At 32.5% G+C, this 19754-nt stretch overlaps 2 protein-coding genes and 1 pseudogene across 2 annotated transcripts; 1 reads left to right on the top strand and 2 right to left on the bottom strand.

Moving 5' to 3' along the window:
- Positions 1–1776: 1776 nt before the first annotated feature.
- LOC108481714 (putative lipid-binding protein AIR1) lies at positions 1777–2324 on the bottom strand (annotated as a pseudogene).
- A 1482-nt stretch (positions 2325–3806) lies between these two features.
- On the bottom strand, positions 3807–8711 carry LOC108483289 (dolichyl-diphosphooligosaccharide--protein glycosyltransferase subunit STT3B). The gene is made up of 7 exons (XM_017786593.2): positions 7661–8711; positions 6577–7113; positions 5745–6199; positions 5011–5133; positions 4832–4891; positions 4321–4446; positions 3807–4013 (listed from the first exon to the last, which is right to left on the bottom strand). Exons 1-7 carry the CDS (start codon positions 8516–8518, stop codon positions 3986–3988), a joined length of 2187 nt encoding a protein of 728 aa, XP_017642082.2. The 5' UTR covers positions 8519–8711; the 3' UTR covers positions 3807–3985.
- A 9668-nt stretch (positions 8712–18379) lies between these two features.
- LOC108481715 (protein IWS1 homolog 1-like) lies at positions 18380–19413 on the top strand. Its single transcript, XM_017784809.1, has 2 exons — positions 18380–18787; positions 18904–19413. Exons 1-2 carry the CDS (start codon positions 18380–18382, stop codon positions 19411–19413), a joined length of 918 nt encoding a protein of 305 aa, XP_017640298.1.
- The last annotated feature ends 341 nt before the right edge of the window (positions 19414–19754 follow it).

Below are 19754 nucleotides of genomic sequence, written 5' to 3'. Positions count from 1 at the left end.
TTGGATTGAGTCGTCGTGATTCTTCAATTGGATTGTACCCACTCCCATTGTCTTACAAGCACTGCCATTAACCAAAAAAACAACTCCACCTTCTAGTTCTTTAAGACTAGAAAACCAGTCCTTATTAGGACACATATGGTAAGTACATCCAGAATCCAAAATCCACTCATCCGTATGACATGCCATTGCCATGCCAACCAAGCTAAAGTCTGACTCCTCATTATGCTCCGCTACACATGCATCAGAAATAGCCTTGCCTTTTTGTAACTTAGGACAATTCCTTTTCTAATGCCCTTTCTCACGACAAAAAGTATATTCATCTTTGACGGGTCTCCCTTTGGACTTACCTCTTACTATATGAACGACCTCTTACTGTTAAGACTTCTACAGTTGTATCTTTGTGTTCTCTTTTATCTTTCTTTCAAGTATTAGATCTATACATTGCACTACATACTGCATCAAATGTGATCGTATCCTTCCCATGAAGGAATGTGGTGGTAAGATGATGATATTGATTAGGAAGAGAACTCAACAACAATAATGTTTTGTCTTCATCTTCAAATTTCTCATCCAAATTTAAGAAGTCTGCTAAAATTTTATTGAATGAGTTCACATAGTCATTCATCGACATACCGAGTGCATACGTGAATCGATAAAATTTTTCGTTAGAAACTTTTCTTCCAGTGTATCCCACAACTTCTTCGCTGATGTCTCCCTCATGACAAAGTACTTCTGTTCTTTGGCCAAATATAGGCAGATTGTACCACACGCCTATCTATTGATCTTGGCCAACTCTTTGTCATCCATCTTGTCAGGTTTTTCTTCAAGGGCTATATCAGCTCTTGCTGATATAAGACATTCAGGATCTCACATTGCCACATACCAAAATTATTGGTACCATCAAATTTCTTTACTTCAAATTTTACATTGGTCACAGTAGTCTTTGCTGATGACGATGCCTATGTCATTTTTCTCCTCAATCCCAACTACTGTATACGTGAACAGTATCGAATACGTAAATAGTACCATAGATGAACAATACCGTATACGCAAACAATATCATAAACGGTCGTATTCCCCAATACGAATCTAGCTCTGATACCAATTGTTGCGCGGAAGCATGTAAAATAGTAAAATTATTGTACTAAGAAATCACACTAAGTTTAATTCCCAGAAAAGAGAGGTGGATCACGAAGATCACTTAAGTACTAGGTCTTTCCTAGCCAGAATATCCCTCTATCGTAATTTAATCGCACAATAAATTACTACAATCATCTTACAAAATATACAGAAATAAACAATAAAGAACACCAGAATTTTAAAGAGGTTCAGCAAATTTTGCCTATGTCCTCGGGCACTACCAAATATATTTCATTCCAAAAAATACAAGTGAAAATTTACAAATAGGAATAGAGAACAATACCTTAAGTAGAGAATGACAAATATGGGATGTTGAAAATGAGAAATGGTTAGGCCTATTTATAGTTGAGGTTCAAGGATCAACTTGCAAAGTCCCTATTCAATTAAGGACCAAAATTGCAATTATCCCGTTCCAAATTTCAACCCAACTTTCGGTGCTTTAAATTTTCTGATTTCCAGTGCCAAAATTCTGACACTCATATCTTTTAAAAATCAAAGACATGGGTAGCTGCCAATAGAATCTGTGATTCCACGTCATCCTTATCCCTTTTTAATAGGAGAATGATCAGTAGTTATTTTAAATATTTTTACTTAGAATAAAAATGAAAGGGAATCTTGCCAAAAGAAATTGTAAGGAAGGTTGAAAAGCTTTCCTCAATTTAAGAGCAACAGTACAAAGACTTAATCCGAAAAGAAACATATAGAATCTAATAAATAAACAATGACAACTTCAAGATGTAATAATATCAAACAACATTCAAATATCAAGGAAGAACGTCATTCATGGACCGCAAATGTATTCAGTAGCAACTTTTCTTTCACAGTTTCTGAGTAAGAGGCTCAATGAAATAGGAAGGTTGATGTGAATGCCCAACACATTGGCTCTGACAGCAGTGCAAAGGCAAACTGCACCTTCAAGATCCACCAATCCTTCAATCAAGCTGCAACATGGTTTTGTAGGTGCGTTTTCGAGATTAACATCCACCAAACCCAACAGATCAAGACACACACCAAGGTTTTGGGGATTGCATGTACCAGATTGACCATGAATGTTACTGCCATTAGGGAACACATCTCCAAGATGAGTAACAACAGGGTTTTCGACATTGTGAGGGCTTACAAAAGCAAAGAAAAGAAGATTAAGAGAAAGAAAGAGCAGTTGATGCTTTAACATTAGAAGCCATTTCCCAAAAGAAAATGATTTGAGGTGATTGATAAAATGAGTTCCTTATGGTAAGAAGTTAAAGTGAAACTGCTTTTATGATGATGATGATGAAGGTGGTGATGTGAACAAAAGGTTTTTATAGCTTTCATGGATGAAATTTAGAGCTTTTTTTAGAACTAGAAAATTGGAGCCACTAAGTAGAATGAATTGGAGAATTTGGATACTGAAATATTTGCTTGGCTGGCAATGTAAAGAATCTCTTGTCTACAATGATATCTAAATTCAATACTCTATTTATTTAACCATTTACTTTAAAATAATTTATTAGATAATTTTCTTTTTAAATTTTAAAAAGTAAATCCTTAAAATTAAAAAGAACACGTGACATTAGATTTATCGTTAGATAATAGAAAAAGTAGTCAAAATCAATATTGTTTGAATTGGATCAGATTGGTTAATAAGGCTTGGTTGGATTGGGAATCGACAAGAATATCGATCCGAATAAAGTTATTTGACCGGTTGACCCTAGAATCGGTATGGACTGGCTAAACTGGACGGTTGAACCTGTTTATTTTTTTTAATATATATATATATTATTTTTAATGATTTATTTGATTAAACTGGATGGACAAGTCGAATTGATTGAACCAACAAATCGATGGCCTGACCAGTTTGACCACCAATCCTGTTCCGAAATACTTTGCCAAAATTTTTTATGTTGACATATGCTACTATTTACAACTATTAGATAATTAAATTTTAGTTTATTAATATCTAACTGTATCAAAAATACTTTATATCATATAATACTTAGCAAACAATGTTCAATTTTTCAAGTTCCAAACCATCGTACTTTTCTTAAAAGTTTGGAGATAAAAATTTTAAAAATAAAAATAATGATTTATCAATATAAAAGAGAGGTTTTGCAATTATTGTTTCATTTTATTCAACAAAAAATGACCCTAACAATTTGGAGATTAATCTATTATCCAATAGTTAGTCATAAGTAATGTGTTCATTGTGATTTTAAAAGTTTAAATGAAATTTTTTATAATTTCTAATTTTTTAATGTTTCTTTATAATTTATTATAATTTTATATTAATTATAAGTTTTTATAAAATTTTAAATATGTTTTATTAGTTTTATAAAAATAGAATTTATTATATATTTAAAATTTTATATATTTATAAGCTTTTATGGTTTTTTACAATAATTTTATACTTTTATATTAATTTTAATATTTAATATTTTTATAATTTTTAATACATTTTATAATTTTAATTAAAAAATATAAAGACAAATTATAGGTTGATTCATCAATTAGTTTTAATAATGAACATAGTTAAAGACTAAAACTGTTAATGAAGAGGTTTAATTGATGTTAAGAAGTACTAAATATTAATCCAACTTTAATTTAAAAGTACAGTTTTACCAAACTTGGCAAATGATGTTTAATGTACCAATGTTAATCAATCAAACTTTCAATTTTGTGAAAATGGGTTTAACCAACTATTTTAATATTTTTTAAGCTATAAATAAATATTATATAGTTTAACAAAAATATGTATTTTACATGTACAAATTTTAATATAAAACTAAGTGATTACAAATTCAAATCTCACTAAATATAAGCATAAATTTTAAATAAGAAAAGTATATAAAACCGGTTTGTTACTGGTTCAGCCAAACTTGTATCGGTTCAACCACCTGCAATGTTATATCATCCATACACTAAAAGCTTAAAAAGTTTTAAGACTTAAAAGGATGCCAATTTATAAAATCTGAAAAAATGGGGTTCTAAAAATTTGACCAGATAAGAAACCAAAAAAAAAAAAAAAAAAAAGGTTCTAAAGAGCCTGGTAGCCTGGAACAATGTCAACAACTCGGTCTTAAGAAAATTTTGATTTGTTGCTAAAGCTAAATCTACAATTCCAAGACTCAAGCACCATTGAAAACTAGCATTGTCCTTTTTCAGGATCTGCAAAGAGTTGGATGGAGAGACAGATATTCTTACCACCTATTATTTGGTGGTTTAACTCTATAAATACGAACAATCCAGTTCGATGTCGTAAATGCCTCTTCCAAGTGCTCGAGTTTAACATCTTTATTTCCAATTTCGACGCCTCGTGCACGATCATAGCTGCAATATTACAAGGTAGTTATAGATGTATAAATTATGGAATAAAAAGCCGAACCAGACTAGCCAATCAACCAAAAACCATGGCCTGTCCAATCCGGTGACCGTATAAGAACCGATAAAAAATGAGACTTGAACCTTCAATCTCTTAGTTTATATTAAAGACTAAGCCATTAACCCAAAAGCATTTCTTTTCCTTAATTATCAACTACATTTAAAATGAATTGTAGATTAAATTAGTGTTTAAACATTAAAATATGAATCAAACCAACCGTTTAAACTAAAGGTCTGATTGGTGCAACCTCTGGCCTGATCTTTTTAACATTATATACACATACCTACATACATGTATACATGTTTATTACAAGTTCAAACATGCTAAACTTACCCGGGCGGTTTTCCATATTCCGTCAGCATCTCTCCAAACCGATAGTAGCATAGCTTGTACCTAGCCATGGTAATAAACATATATAAACAAAGATTTCTCAACATCCAAAATCCTTATACCAAATAATGAATAGATATACACACATGCCCAATCGAAAGAGAATAACCTAGAAAACTTACATGAGGCAATTCAACATTTTAGGAGCAGCGCCTTTATCAACACGATATTCACCATTAACGAGGTAATCAGGTTCCTTGATTACAGGGAAGACTCCACCTCCGATTCTCACCATCCACAAAAATCTATTTCCCAATAATATGTAATTAGAATATGATAATTGCACTTAACAAATTCAGGACAGATTAAAAGTGGAACACGGGAAACCCAAAACAAAAGAATATAGCGACTGCATTAGCATAGAGACAGTAGAAGACCACTTTTATACACTCAAAACAAGTATGATTTCCTTCTTTTTTCTCCTCTTCGTTTTGCTCTTGTTGGGAGGATTGGTAAGGGTTACATGTAAAAGTGTTGTGATTTGCAAAGAATGATTAAGTACACCTATTGATCAAAGTCCAAAAATGCATCCTTCTTCATACTTTAAAGAAAAAGAAGCTATAATCATTAAACGCTAGAGCTAGATTTTCATACAATTTCTTATGTTTGCATACCATGCATACACAGAATGATCCTCCATTAATTACCATACTTTAAAGGTACAGATGAACATTAACCATTTAATCAGACTACATCTATCATTCCAACTGTCCAAGTATGAACAAAATGAGTTTCCGTGATTTGAAGCAAAGAACAAAGAGCATTAACCATTCAAGGCACTTTCACACAATGCATGAAGTGGCACTAAACAGAACACGAAAATAATGGATAAAACAAAAGTGATTTCATGTCTTACTTGTTAATGTCATCGGAGGAATACCCTGTAACACCTCCAAAGACAACTAATACATAATCAACGTCAAGTGATCTGATTATCTCAATTGCCTCATCTTCGTAAGATGACATAGCACGCCCAACAGTAGCGATATGAGTATTATTCCAAGTGTTGTTGTCAACAATAACAGTTCTGTTTCCCATGGCAGTGATTTGATACCCATAATCCCACCAAGACATCACCTTGGCATCTTGAGGAGTATTTTGCCGAAGCCAAAAATAAGCCTCACGATAATCATCAAAAATAACTCTATTCCCATGGGCACCTCTTGCAGCCAGTACAATTGAAGGAGATGAGTAAGCTTCTGAAGTGACCCATGTACAGTGGGTAGCATACCTACTGAGCAAGTAAAAGGCACCAAAGAGCAGTGCAATCGCCCCATTTTTCTGGAAAGGCTGGGACTGATCAAGTAAAGCCTACTCGGCAAATAAATAAGATTCATTAACATAACCTATGGATAGAAATGAAAACTATTAAACTAATATGTGTGAGAACAGGTATGTTCACTTTCCAAGATTTCCATGTATTTAGCGGGTCTTTGGACGATCATAACCCCATACCCATTACTTTCCAAGATTTCCATGTATTTAGCAGGTCCTTGGAAGATCATAACCCCATACCCATTTCTGTATATGTATCCATATGAGTGCCAGACATGAGTACTTTTTAGAAAAATTAAGAGTCAGAGCAGCGTAGGCGGATTGATGTCAAACAACAAAGCGAGGGATTATACCAGCAGCAAAACTAAAGCAAATCTATCTGTGTGTGAGAGAGACTGGCAGAGAGATGTTACCTTAGAAGAGGACTTTGAACCGCCACTTCCCTTAGTGGAACCAGTTTGGACAACCTTGTTCTTCGACCTCAACAGCACAGTCAAGTTCTTCACAGTGGCGGAAACAGCGATGGCACTAATAAGGCAAACTGCGGGTGTAGCAACAAGAATCAACCGAACCATAACACCAGCAAAATACATACTTGTCAAACCATACATGACGATAAATATAGTGGCATCAGACAACCGTTTGAAGCAGAAATAAAGACCAGCTGGGAAAAGGAAAAGCAGGATATGGAAATCAAACATGAAAGATGACCACGCTGTTGGCTGATGCTCAGAGACAGATGCAATGATGGGAATGTGATCCTTGGCATATGTTGGATCCAGCAAAGAGTAAAACCTTCCTGTCCAAGGTGAAATATAACCAGATACCATGCCTAATCCCAAAGCAATACCACCCACAGCGACTGCACAAGTCACGGTGATCCTCAAGAAAGCTTGAAACAATTTTGTGTCACTAAGCATGTGCTTCACCCAATCTAAAAAGTAGAAAACCTACACAAGTAATCCAAACATGATTAATGCAACTTTCCATTACCAGCTCAACGCTCAGACAGATAGAATCACAAAACAAACCCGCAAACCACTTTCATTTTATCATTACATGTAAAACTAATTTTTTCCTACTTGCAGAGTTCGCCACATAGCTGGATGCAGAAGAACAGAACACACATCAATCAGAGCAATACCACTTGAAGACAGTTTCCATCGAAAACCAATGTTTCTTTTCTATGTTACCGTCAAGTTTTGAAGATCAAGAACACTATTTCCACTAAAAAAGACCAAAGCATACATTGCAAAAGAAATTTTCCTCAGTTTATGCTTTTACTCAGGCATGGAAAATTGTGTATCCTTGTCATGTTCATATATAGAAACATTCATGTATCTTTTTTGTGTTTTAATCTTGTTTTAGTTAATTTTCCATGCCGTGTTCAATGTAAGCACAAATATACACATTTATCAAGCACTAATTGTTTAGACTACTACAATACTACCAAAATTCATTAAATTGACTGCAAGAAACAGCTAGAAATAACAGAACCTGCATCAAGAAGAAGACGCCCATGGCGGCCATATGTTCACCGGATTGCACATGTTGAAACCCGACAAAGCGGATCTGCATTGCAAGCAACATTCCCAAAATATACATACAATTATATGCAACATATAATCTCATTGAATACCTCCCAGTAATCAAGAGCACCAGCACATAAAGTGGGATCAAGTTAATAATAAAAACATATCCTCCCCAAGCTGAAACCATGTAAAAATAACCAAACGCCGAAGCCAAGCTCCAAGCCAACGATCCCGTATTAACGGCCTTCACGAAGACATAAAACGTGAAAAGCAAAGCGAAAATGGCGACCCCTTCATTATCATAAGAACCAGCCACGGACCTGGATATGTAACCAGGACAAATGGCGATCAAAATGGCGGCGACAAGACCGGCACCGGAATCCCAGATTTCTTTCCCGAAGAAATAAGCGACGAGGGTCGTATTGGAAGCGAAAAACGGAGCTGTTAAAACGCAGACTTCGCGGATATGGACGGCGAAACGAAGGAAACGGAGGATGCGATAAATAAGAACGGCGGTCACCATGAGACCTGGGTAAAGGGTGCCGCCGACTATTCGGCCTAAAGGGTACCAGCTTTCATAGTCGAACCAATTCCAGAAATCGTAGAAGCCGTTCTCGGTGAGGTAAAGAGTGGTGCGATAATTGAAGTAGGGGTCAAATTCATGGATCATGGATTCATAACGGAGGACAGAGAAGAGACGAGTGATGAATGCCAAGATGTAGACGAGACAGAGGATGGAGACTCGGATCAAGAGTTCTTGTTGCTTGGTTTTGAGTTTGAAGGACTTCAACAGATCTGATGCGGATGCGGGCATGGTCGCCATAATTGATTTGCTGCAAATTCTGGGTTTGGTTTGGTTTGGATTTGGTTTTTCGCTTTTAAAGGATCATATGGAGGGAGTGGAGGAGGATGTAAATGTATGATTTGAGAACTCTCAAAACCCTTGAAAAACACTGGGACTTTCAGTGATCTAAAGTAGTTGTCGTCTCAGTCTATAGTTTCTTTGAGTTCTTATAGGTCTCACAGTTATGCGATATTTGGGTCAGTTAATGTTTAATTGGGCTTTTTGTACTTTGTTTTGGTCCAAATTTTAGTTCTTGTCTTGCTTGTTGTTATGACTTCATTGTTTGTTTGCATATTTGAACGAGCACAACTCGTACAAATCTCACATCTTATATGTATATACATACAAGAGGATACACGGTGACTCAATTTTTAATAAGTTTACATTTTGATCACTCGATTTTAAAAAGTTACAAATTGAAAATTGAATTTGTAAGACTAAATTTAAAACAAACCCAAAGCCCAACAAATTACCCAAAACCTAACCCACATCTCTCAGCCTAATATACAAAACAAAACAAAGCCCACATAATACCTAGCCCAAATACCAATAAAACAAAAAAGGAAATGAGAAACCCAAGATCGTGGAAGCCAAGCAGAAGCTGAATCCGGCTCCAGACGTCACAAGAACTCCGAAGTCGTCGCTACACCACCTCCCGCGATCTCCGCTTTGGCACCAGCAAGCACGCAACAAGTAGTTAGAAATTAGGCTATATAAACTCGTTTAAACAGTGTATTTGTTTTTTACGTTTTTTTGGATTTAAAAAAGAGAATATACGAACAAATACCACAAGACACAGAGGAAAATCGCAGAGAAATTGATTGTTAGGTGATTTTCTTTCAGATCTCACACCTTTTAAGTTTCGATTTGTTTTTCTTTCTCAAAAATAGTACTAGAAAGGGGAAAAATGAATACACTTATCGTGTGTTTTAAAACGGGGTTGAAACCCCTATTGCGCGATGTCGGCCACTAGATCTAGTGGTGGTCCGGCGATGATGGGCGCGTTCACTGGTCCTAGCAGAGGGAAGAAGGGTGAAAGCCCCTTTGTTTTTTTCAGTTTCGGCAAATGGGTTGGTAAATGGGGTGTTTTAATTTTGCTTTAGAAAAGGGCAGACAACCCTTTGGTTTTTCTGGTTTTAATTGCAAAGGGAATAGCGCCACTTTACTTTTTTGGTTTTATTGTGCTTTTGATCCTTCTGTGATTTCTATCTTTTCAATGTTTTATATTTCTTTTTTCAAACTTGTCCCAAATTTCTGTTTTGGCCCGATTTTAGTCCTTTCTTAGCCATTTGGCTTACTTTATTATTATATTAGTTATTTTATTGACATTGTTAATTATCATGTTGTTAAATTAATCAACTTTGTACAATTTTTATCACATTAAGTTTTATTTACTACTATAACTTTATTATTTTATCACTTTTTTAATATTGTTACGTTTTACTATACTATTAATATATTATTATAACTTATTTAATAGATATTCTCAGCATTCTTTTATCCAATATTTTTATTTCTTTAAAACCTATTACTAAGCTTACTAATATATATATATATATATATATATATATATATATATATATATATTTTTACTTCTCGTGTTTTTATATAATTACGGTTATATCTACTATTATTATTACTATTTACCTATTTCATTTTATGTTTTCTATATTAGTTTCATTTATTTTTTTTCCTTTTATTATTCTATCATCTATTAGTCTTTCTTTTAAAACTCGTTTTAAACAAGTCATTTTGTATTATTAGTTTGATTTTTATATTGTTAATTTGTTTTATCCTCCATATATATATATATTATTGTTTTCACCTTATTATTTTTTTATAGATCCTTTCTTTATCTATCTATATATATATATATTTTATTATTGACTCCATATTATTCTACTTGTATATTGTGTATTATTATTTGTTTATTTTTTTAAATTATTTTTCTTAATTGTACGTATACTGACTATTATTATTACTATTTTTTAAAGATCCTGCTTTTAAAATTTATACTTTGTTTATTTCAACTATTTTCTTATTATTAATATGTATATTATTAGGAATCCTTTTTCCTATTATCTTCCGTTTTATATATTTATATAATTGTTTTATTTCTTTTGTTTATACCGTTATTAATATGGTACCATTACCATTTTTTTTTATTTGTCATTAAACCTTTTTGCTACTATGTTTTATTGTTAGTATGCATCGTTTAGGTTATTATGGTAATGTTATTTGCATGTGACATACCATTATCTTCGTTTTTTAATTCAAAGGCAATGTTCAGTATTTAAAGAATTCGAAGGATCGTGCCCTAATGTACTGGGTTTCGCTTTCTTTGTTTGTTTTGAATATCAGAACATCCTTTTACCGGTTCACTCTAAAAAATTTTAAACAAGGCAATGTTCGGTATTTAAAGAATTCAAAGGATCGTGCCTTAACGTACTGGGTTTCGCTTTCTTTGTTTATTTTGAATATTCGAATATCCTCTTAAAGCTAAAACGAACGTTTTAAAGGTAAAATCACATTTGAGGGTCAAAAATGTTGTATCCTAACGTACTGGATGTAATGTTTTACCTCAAGGTAAGATGGTCTTTAACACACATTTGACTTACCTAAATGTTTTAAAAGCCAATAAAAGGAGGATCGTATTTTGAACTCTGTCCAAATCTTTAATTTTCGACATTTAGGACTTAATTAATCGATTAAGTACCAATTTTGGGCGTGTCGAGGGTGCTAATCCTTCCTCGTACATAACTGACTTCCGAACCAGTTTTCTATTTTCGCAGACCTAAATCGTCGTTTTGGAAAATTTATTTATTTATTAAAAACGACCGTGTTTTGAGGTGATCCAATCACACCTTATTAAAAAACGATTGGTGGCGACTCCCAACTTTTCGTTTTCAAAAGTCGATTTCCCGTTTTAAAAAAAATGGTTTCGACAGAATTATTTAAAAAGTTACAAGTTGATCACAAAGCCATTAAGGGTCCTTTTACATAGGTGTTTACCTCCATTGCGGTGCATTTAATTTTCTTTTTGTCTCACGCTACAATATTGTTACAATATCTAATCTCCCTACCACTATTGTTTTGACACTAACCGCAGGTAAATAGGAGCTTAAGTTGCTAACGAACATCAATTGTAGCCATTAACTCATTGTTCATCATAAGGTAAACTATACTTAAGGTCATTCAACTATTAGTAAGTTCACATTTTGGCTACTCAATTTCAAAAGTTTTAGTGTTTCACAAACTTCCCTCACAATTGTATTCCAGTGATCTCACCACCATTCGATCTCCTCCTCTGACGAAGAAACACATCGAACTAGAGCTTTTTCTTTCCTCTTTCAACTTTATGGTCTAATTTTTCTTGAAATGGCTTGAAACTTTGTTGACTTAAACCCGAAGCCCTAATGGAGAAGCTCTCCAATCTCTATCCACCATCACCAAATGGTCGCCTAACTCTAATATGTTCATTTTTTCTAGTAAGACTTTCTCTTTGACTTTTTTTTTAGCTTCCTTCTCTTAGAACTTTTTGACTAACTCCTGATTGAATTTGGTATGTTTGAGTCTTCATATTTTATATTTTTATTCTTTTTTCACTAATTTTATTATATCCATTTGTTTTTGTATGTCCTATTTGGGGCTCATTAAAATAAAAGACTTTCTTTTTGTTTTATTTGTATTCTTGTTTGCTTCGATTGTGATTGTAGTGATATTTGGCTGTTGGTTTGAGGTAAGGGTGTGTGAATAGCTTGATTGTGGATTTTTCTTAGGTTATGGTTTTGGCTGAAGGGTAAATGATGAGTAGGTTAAGAATGAAGAGTTGCTGAGTTGGTTGGATTAGAGGTGAGGCATGGTGTCGATAATGACTTTGTAGGACTTGGGGCTTGAGTTGTTGTTGGTATTGTTTGGATTATCAAGTTAGTGAGTAGTGGTGCAAAGATTGAGAGACCAAAGTATAAACTTGTAAAGTTAGTTCAGTGAGCAACTTGTAACTTTTTAAAATTGAGTGACCAAATTATAAACTTATTAATAGTTGAATGATCAAATTATAAACTTTTCGGTCCTACATTTGACATATGTTCTCAACTTAATAGCTCAATTACTTAAATGATAACTTTTGAATAGTTCTGTAACCAATTTGTAACTTTTTGAAATTGAATGACCAAACTGTAAACTTAATAATAATTTGTTGACTTGGAAATAGTTTAACGAAAAAATCAGTTTGGTGCCACATTAGTCATTATAAATGACAATTTTATTAAAAATCATAAAAAAATGCAAGAAGTTCCTTAAAAATTTTAAATATATATTTTAAAAAATCTCAAATTTAGAATTTATTTGATGAAATTATAAATATATTTTTAAAATGTAATCATGCTTAATTTTTTTAAAAAAATTAAAAGTCATAAAATTCTAAAAAATAAAATTATCTAAAATCCCCGTTTTCAAATTTATTCATTTTTAAAATGATAAGAAATGAAAAATATACTAAAATTTCCCAAAAAAATTAAAATAGGAAAATTATAAAAAGAACCTAATTTTAAAAAAATAAAAGAAAGATCATTTTAAATAATTAGTTTTAAAATTTTAAAAATGCAAAAAAATGTTAAAAATATAAAGATTCATAATATTATGAAATGCTTGAATTTCGGAACTTGAAGTTGGATGAAAGTACATATGTATCAATCTGACCAAAAAAGTTCTCGAGGTATCAATGTGACAATTTTCCTATTATGCAAATCTCAAATTAACTATTCATAGCTGGTCTGAAGTTAACCTTTGCATATCCATTACCCAATTTCACTTCTTCTTCTTTTTTGATAATATATTTGAATATACGAATGTGCTATTCAAATCCATTTTAATACGATGATAATGAGTTCGCTTTTGGAAATTGGAATCCAATTTCAATTTTATTTTAAATTTTTTGTTTTTAAATTTAGCTAAATGTAAATTGTAGATTTAGTTTATATATTTTAATTTGGTCAGTTTTAGTCAATTGGTCAATTTTAATCCCTATACTTTTTAAATTCTAAAATTTCAATCCTAGTCTAAATAATAACAATCAAATCTGTTCAGCTAAATTTTGTTATTAGTATTATACTATGTGTAAAATTATAGATTTAGTGTATGTCCTCTAATTTGATTTTTCTTAGCCCTTATACTTTTCAAATTGTGAAATTTTAGTATTGAGGAATAGTTGAAACTAAATAAGTTTAACAGTTAAGTAGCATTTGCTATGATACAAAGTGATTACTTCCTTAGAAATTTAATTAGTTGGAAAGTATTTATTTACTTTCTTCATAATCTAACTTTCTATTTAGAGGTTTTTTTTTTAATTCCATCCATTTAGAGTTACTTTTCCATAAACATGGTAATGTAATTTCCACAATAAAAAGTGGGGAAGTAACTTTCTCATATAGATTGGAAAGTAAAAATAAAAATAAAAAAATCATTAAGACAAAATTAGGTAAAAGTACCATGGATGCTCTTGTACTAGGTGTCACATTGCATTTTGTACCATTTACTAAAAAAATTAGTAAATTAGTTAAAGTGGCTCAGAAACAACAACTTCTTGATTTGCTTCGTAGTGAGGTAGACACCCTAACTACTGATATCTAGTGCTCTATAGCCAAAAAGGCTCAACTCTTCAAGTTTATCTATACATTTTTTATGGTTACAATAACAAGCCAAAGCCCAAACAACAAACTTGACTAGTGCGACTCGAATTCAAGCCACACCTGAGGCAGTAAACACCCTTGACTATTAGGCCATCACATGGGGTTCTGAGTTTATCTATACATTGAATAGACACTTTGATAGCCTAATGAGCTTTTTGACAAAAAGAGGGAGATATATGGGAAAAGGGGAGTTGGAGTGTTTTGTTCTCTATTTTTTTGTGCTTAAGGACAATTTGAGAAAGGGGGAGTATTAGGGGAGATATTTGCAGTTGTTGTAGTTGAAAATTCTTTGAACTCTTTGTGATCATCTTGCTTTTTGTTTTGTTTTTGATGATCGAATGAATGGTGATGAATGAGTCCATTTGTTTAAAGTTTTATCAAAAAGCTAAAAGAAGGAGATTGTTAGGACCATGTTTATCAAACAAGGTTTGTCCATTTACCTGATGGACTTGGACATAATATAAGACAACCTAAATATTTTTTATGTGTTGGCCGTTTTTATTGTTCTTGTTTTTAAAACAAATGGGCCTCATGAAATACATCATTCTTGCTCTAAAAAATGAAATTATCAAGAGAAGTAATATGTGAAGGTTTTGAAGTAGAATTCAACTTGGATTAAATTCTTTCTCTTTAAGACATCGCCAATGGCAATTTTGAAGGAAGGATTTTCTGATTGGCTTAGGACTTTATTGATTGATTATGAAGCACATAAGAAGTCAAGTTTATCTAGATTTCTTGACATTTATCGTTACTGCGTAGGATGCCTTTAAATAGGTAGTACTTTGTACATTTAAGGTACTTGTTTTTTATTATGTAAAGAGTTGCAAATTGCTATTTTGACTAATTATTCTCTTTGTTTTCGCACCCAGTCTTAGGCATTAATTATGAGTGAATTAAACCTTTCTAAGTGAAGTTTGGGTGAGTGGTTGTAACTAGTTGGGACCAGCTATTGGGTTGCAAATACATCTTGTAAAAGGGTAGTTTGGGCTTACACCAATAGGTGGTTGGATCAACTGAAGAATAAGAGACCATTCACAGAGTAACACTTCGTAGAGTAGGATTGTTCTCGAACTGTGTAAGCAAACGACTGTGTGCAGATCTCTCTCTATGTTTGCTATTTTTTTTATGTTTTATTGTTTGTCCAATTCTGTGACTGAACTTGTGACCGCGCCCGGGCATAAGTGCACCAGAGCTTAGAATAATGCAATTAAAAATATAGAAATAAGTGCGGTGCCTGCAAATGTACAAGTCAAATTGTAATATAGTTAATTACAATAAAATACTAGAAATATGCTGAGGATTGTACCCAAGGAATTGCTGGGTTGGTGAAAATTACTACTAAATTAATTATTCCTAAAACAAGTACTAGTCTAGTCGTGCTAAAAATTGATAGTGCGAACCCGTGATTAAAATTTCAAGAAAATTAATAAATTAAAACTATTTCAAGAAAATTAATAAATTAAAACTTCACCCTAGGGTTAAAACTATTGGAACTTCCTATTTCTTATTTAAACGAGGCCAATCTACTTCACCTAGGTTGGTTGAATAACTAATTATCAATTAAGCCAACATTTACTTTAATTGAGTTATTTACCACTCTTAAATAAAAATACCCTCTCGATCTTATCCTCGCTAAGAGTTACAACCTAAGATTCCCTTTCAGTCTCACTTAGGCATATGAAAGCCCTTTTCGTCTCACCTCTCAATACAAGTTTAATAAATGCTTACGTAACAGAATACCATTTCGGTCTCATATGCCTAAATATTCTATTAGGGTCATCAATCCTAGTATATTGAGATATTTAACAAACTTGAATCAACAACCAATTTAAGATAAATAATCACATAATTATTTAATCAATTAAACAATCGGCACATGCAAGATATTTATGAAAGCACAAGCATTATTCTTCTATTTATACAAACATTCAATTAATCCATTAACTAGATAGATATAAATAAAGAGAATAAAGGAGTGAATGCTCAATGATAAATTGAGATTAAAGCATGCGCTTGGAATGTTCTTCGCTCGCAATGTCTAAACTTTGAAATAGAGAGATTTTGATTAAAAAAATATCATAAAAATCTAGTCTATTAAAAAACTAAAGCTAAAATCTACCAAAAGTTCCCCTTAATTCTGATTACAAAGTTAATTATATAGGTAAGAGTTCGAAGACCAAAAAGCCCCTCCATTTAATACAACAATTAGGGCTTTAAATTAGAAAAGACCCTGTTCTGCCCTTGAAATCGCAATTGCCATGCACAGACAAATGTCACGATATGGAGTACCTTCCTCGTCACAACATGGAACCAATGGTGCAATTTTCAAGTCTTCATGTTGCAACATTCGCAGCAGTTGCTTCCAAGAGTTTGCTATTGTGACTATCTTTTATGTCGCGACATCGAAAATAGTTTCGTCCAAAAGTTGCATTTTTAGCTCTGGATCCATCCAACATAATCACATAGCCTTATTTAAATATAAAATACGATAAAACTACTAGAAACCATAATTTGGCTACTTAAACTATAAAACATAACTTATTACAAAATTGACTTAAATTTTCTATTAAACAAGCTAAAATTATATGAAAAGGGGTACAAATAACATCATCGACAATGGCATATCAACTTGCTATCGAATAGTCGATTGATATTCTCGGCAAACTAACGTGGTTTTTCACTTATACTTCAAATTGTTGAAGAGTGAACTGGCAAAAATTAAGTCATCTCAACTTCTAGTGTTCAATCCAACAGTGAGGAACAAAAGCATCAAGAGAAAAGAATGAGAAAATATGAAAATTATGATGTTGGGTTTTTGGGTGTTTCTATTTTTTATATATTTTCTATCAAAGTTTAATTGAGAAATTCATTTTTTAACTTTTTAAATAAAATGGTCATAAAGGAAAATAAAATTGTAACAATGAACAAATTATACAATATGTAAACGTTGAGGGTTAAAATTGTTACTATGTCAATTTTTAAAAGCAGGCAAGTCTTCTTTCTGTTAGCCATTTAACAGCTAATGACCGAAATAGAAAAAATCGAATAATTAGATAACTATTTCGTAATTTTTTATAATTGAGTGATAAAAAATTTATTGATAATTAGGTGACTATCAATGCAATTTACCCATTAAAAATTATGTAGAACACGGACTAAGGTGGGGTTTTGATTCATATGTGTCAGTGGTAATATATAAGTTATTCATTAGCGAGATGAATTGAGTTGTGTGGTGAGATTCAAAATAAAAGCATGTCAGAGATTAAAACGTTAGCCCTAACACTAACAAATTATTCAATCAAATAAAATTAACTATGGATTTTAAATTAGTTTAACATGAAACTCAGATTAATACATATGATCAGTTCAAGAGCTTCATAGAAAATATAAAAGAATGAGTCTCGAATTACCTTTAATTTTCTAGTAGATGTTACGTGAAAAGAAAAATTAAAAGAGTTTTAATCTTTTATATTTGATTGTTTACTAAAAAAAATTAAATTAAATAGTTGTAGTTAATGAAATAATGATATGTGAAAAATAAAAATTAAAATTAAGAGCATTAATGACCGAAAGTAATCAATTAAAGAACTATTTATCAAGGACTTATTTAAATTTAAGGGTTTTTTTTTTTTCATGTGCAACTATTATTTTTTGAAAACCTCTATAAAATTTTGTAGCCACAGAAAATAATTAGTGTTGTTGATTCTGCATTTAAGATAAATTAAATCAATTTAAATATTTGGTATATCCCATTATTAAAAATCATGAATTGCTTGGGATAACATATATTTTATGTTAAATATATTGTATTATCCACATAAATAATAAATTTATATGCAACAAAATCAAAATTTAAAAGCAAAAAGGATTAAAAAAAAAACCTAAATCAAACTTGTACTAGGATTTATAACATGAAATCCAACTCCAACTAGGATTCCAATTCTATCATGAAATCCAATTCCTCTTAAGGATAAATATTAATTCAACTCAGACTCCAAATACAACACAATTTCATTACAACTATTATTTATATATAACATACAACATCATATTCATTTGAAACCTAACAAAAACTTCACTACGATTCAAAGTGTTAGCATTGATAGAGGTTTCGAAACCTAGAAGAAGGCTGGTCAAGAAGAAATCATCTATGGAGGAAGAAACCGACAACATCCCTGAGATCGTGCAACACGATTTCCCTAAAACCAACAAGAGAAAGCTTCAAAAACCCAGTGATCGGTACGAGATCTGGGGTTGGCTTAACTCGGATGATCAGGACCAGAAAGACGACCAAATCTGTCGTAAATCTGGTACTGATCATGCAGAGATCGAGGCGATGTTCGATAAGGTCAAGAGAAGGAAGAAGATGGAGGAAACAAGTTCTCCGGAAATTGGATTACTCGTTGAGAAAGCAATGGCTCAAATGGAGATTGCTGCCACAGAAGACATTGAGCTTAACATCCAAAACAAACCTGCTATTAGAAAGATCCAAATGCTGCCTCTTCTTACTGACTTTCTCTCCAAGAAAAAGCTGCAACAAGAGTTTTTGGGTCATGGGGTTTTAACTTTGTTGAAGAGTTGGCTCGAGCCTCTACCCGATGGAAGCTTATCAAACGCCACCCTTCGATCTTCCATTTTGAATATCTTAACTCAGGTGATGCCTGTTGATATCAGCTTAGAAGATGGAAGGAAGCAGTTGAAGAAGAGTGGGCGCTTGGTAAAGTCATTATGTTTTTTTCAAAATCAGACGAGGAAACCACTGCCAATCGAAAACTTGCCAAGCATTTGGTCCAAAACTGGTGTCGAACCATATTCAACAAGACTACAAGCTACTCTAACATCAGAAACAGCGTGATTCCAAGGATGAAGAAGCCATTAATGAAGCAATCAACAAGGGTAGAATTGAGGGAGGCAGATTTAGATTTGGAAGGTCCTCGCAGGCCATGTTCATCAGGAACAGCAAGCGGGTCTGTTTCAGTGCCTGAACCAGCACCGTGCGTTTATGAGGTGAACCCTCTAACAAATTTCAAACCAGAGTTTGCAAGACGTTATCGGAGATGTAGAGAAGTGAGAGAAAGCCAGTGTTTCAAAAGGATAGAGAAGAAGATGAGTGGACTGAACAAATCGAATAAGAAGACGACTCTGCAAGCTGCAAAACCTGCTGTTCGATATCAACCAGGTTAAATTCTTAATGTAAACAAATACTATTATTATATTCTCTGCAAATTTGAATACTGATCCAACGATGACTTGAGAACTCCAACAAAAGCGAATCGGTTCAACAAGAAAAAGAGCAAAGTTTGATGAATTCAAGCAAGTATTTCACTGATTTAGCATGCAATTTAGCAAGTTTTCGTCTCCATTTTGCTCCACTGAATATGGTTTTGAATAAAAAATATTAACAAAAGATATTATTATTATTTAATCTAATAGTAACTTAATAAAACAGTAATTATTGTACATGAAATTAAAACATAATATAAACAGTAACTTAAGTAACAAGCAATTCCTTTTCTATCACATTA

This window comes from Gossypium arboreum, chromosome 10 (genome assembly GCF_025698485.1).
Source record: "Gossypium arboreum isolate Shixiya-1 chromosome 10, ASM2569848v2, whole genome shotgun sequence".
NCBI classification, from domain to species: domain Eukaryota; kingdom Viridiplantae; phylum Streptophyta; class Magnoliopsida; order Malvales; family Malvaceae; genus Gossypium; species Gossypium arboreum.
The sequence above is the reverse complement of the archived record's forward strand: the minus strand, read 5'-3'. Positions and strand labels throughout refer to the sequence as shown.

Coding starts and splice junctions, on each gene's coding strand:
- LOC108481715 (XM_017784809.1), top strand. CDS start 18,380: ATGGAGGAAGAAACCGACAACATCCCTGAGATCGTGCAACACGATTTC. Junction 18,788..18,903: donor AAGAGTTTTTGGGTCATGGG/GTTTTAACTTTG, acceptor TGTTGATATCAG/CTTAGAAGATGGAAGGAAGC.
- LOC108483289 (XM_017786593.2), bottom strand. CDS start 8,518: ATGGCGACCATGCCCGCATCCGCATCAGATCTGTTGAAGTCCTTCAAA. Junction 7,114..7,660: donor GCGTCTTCTTCTTGATGCAG/GTTCTGTTATTT, acceptor TTACTTGTGTAG/GTTTTCTACTTTTTAGATTG. Junction 6,200..6,576: donor GTTCAAAGTCCTCTTCTAAG/GTAACATCTCTC, acceptor TTTGCCGAGTAG/GCTTTACTTGATCAGTCCCA.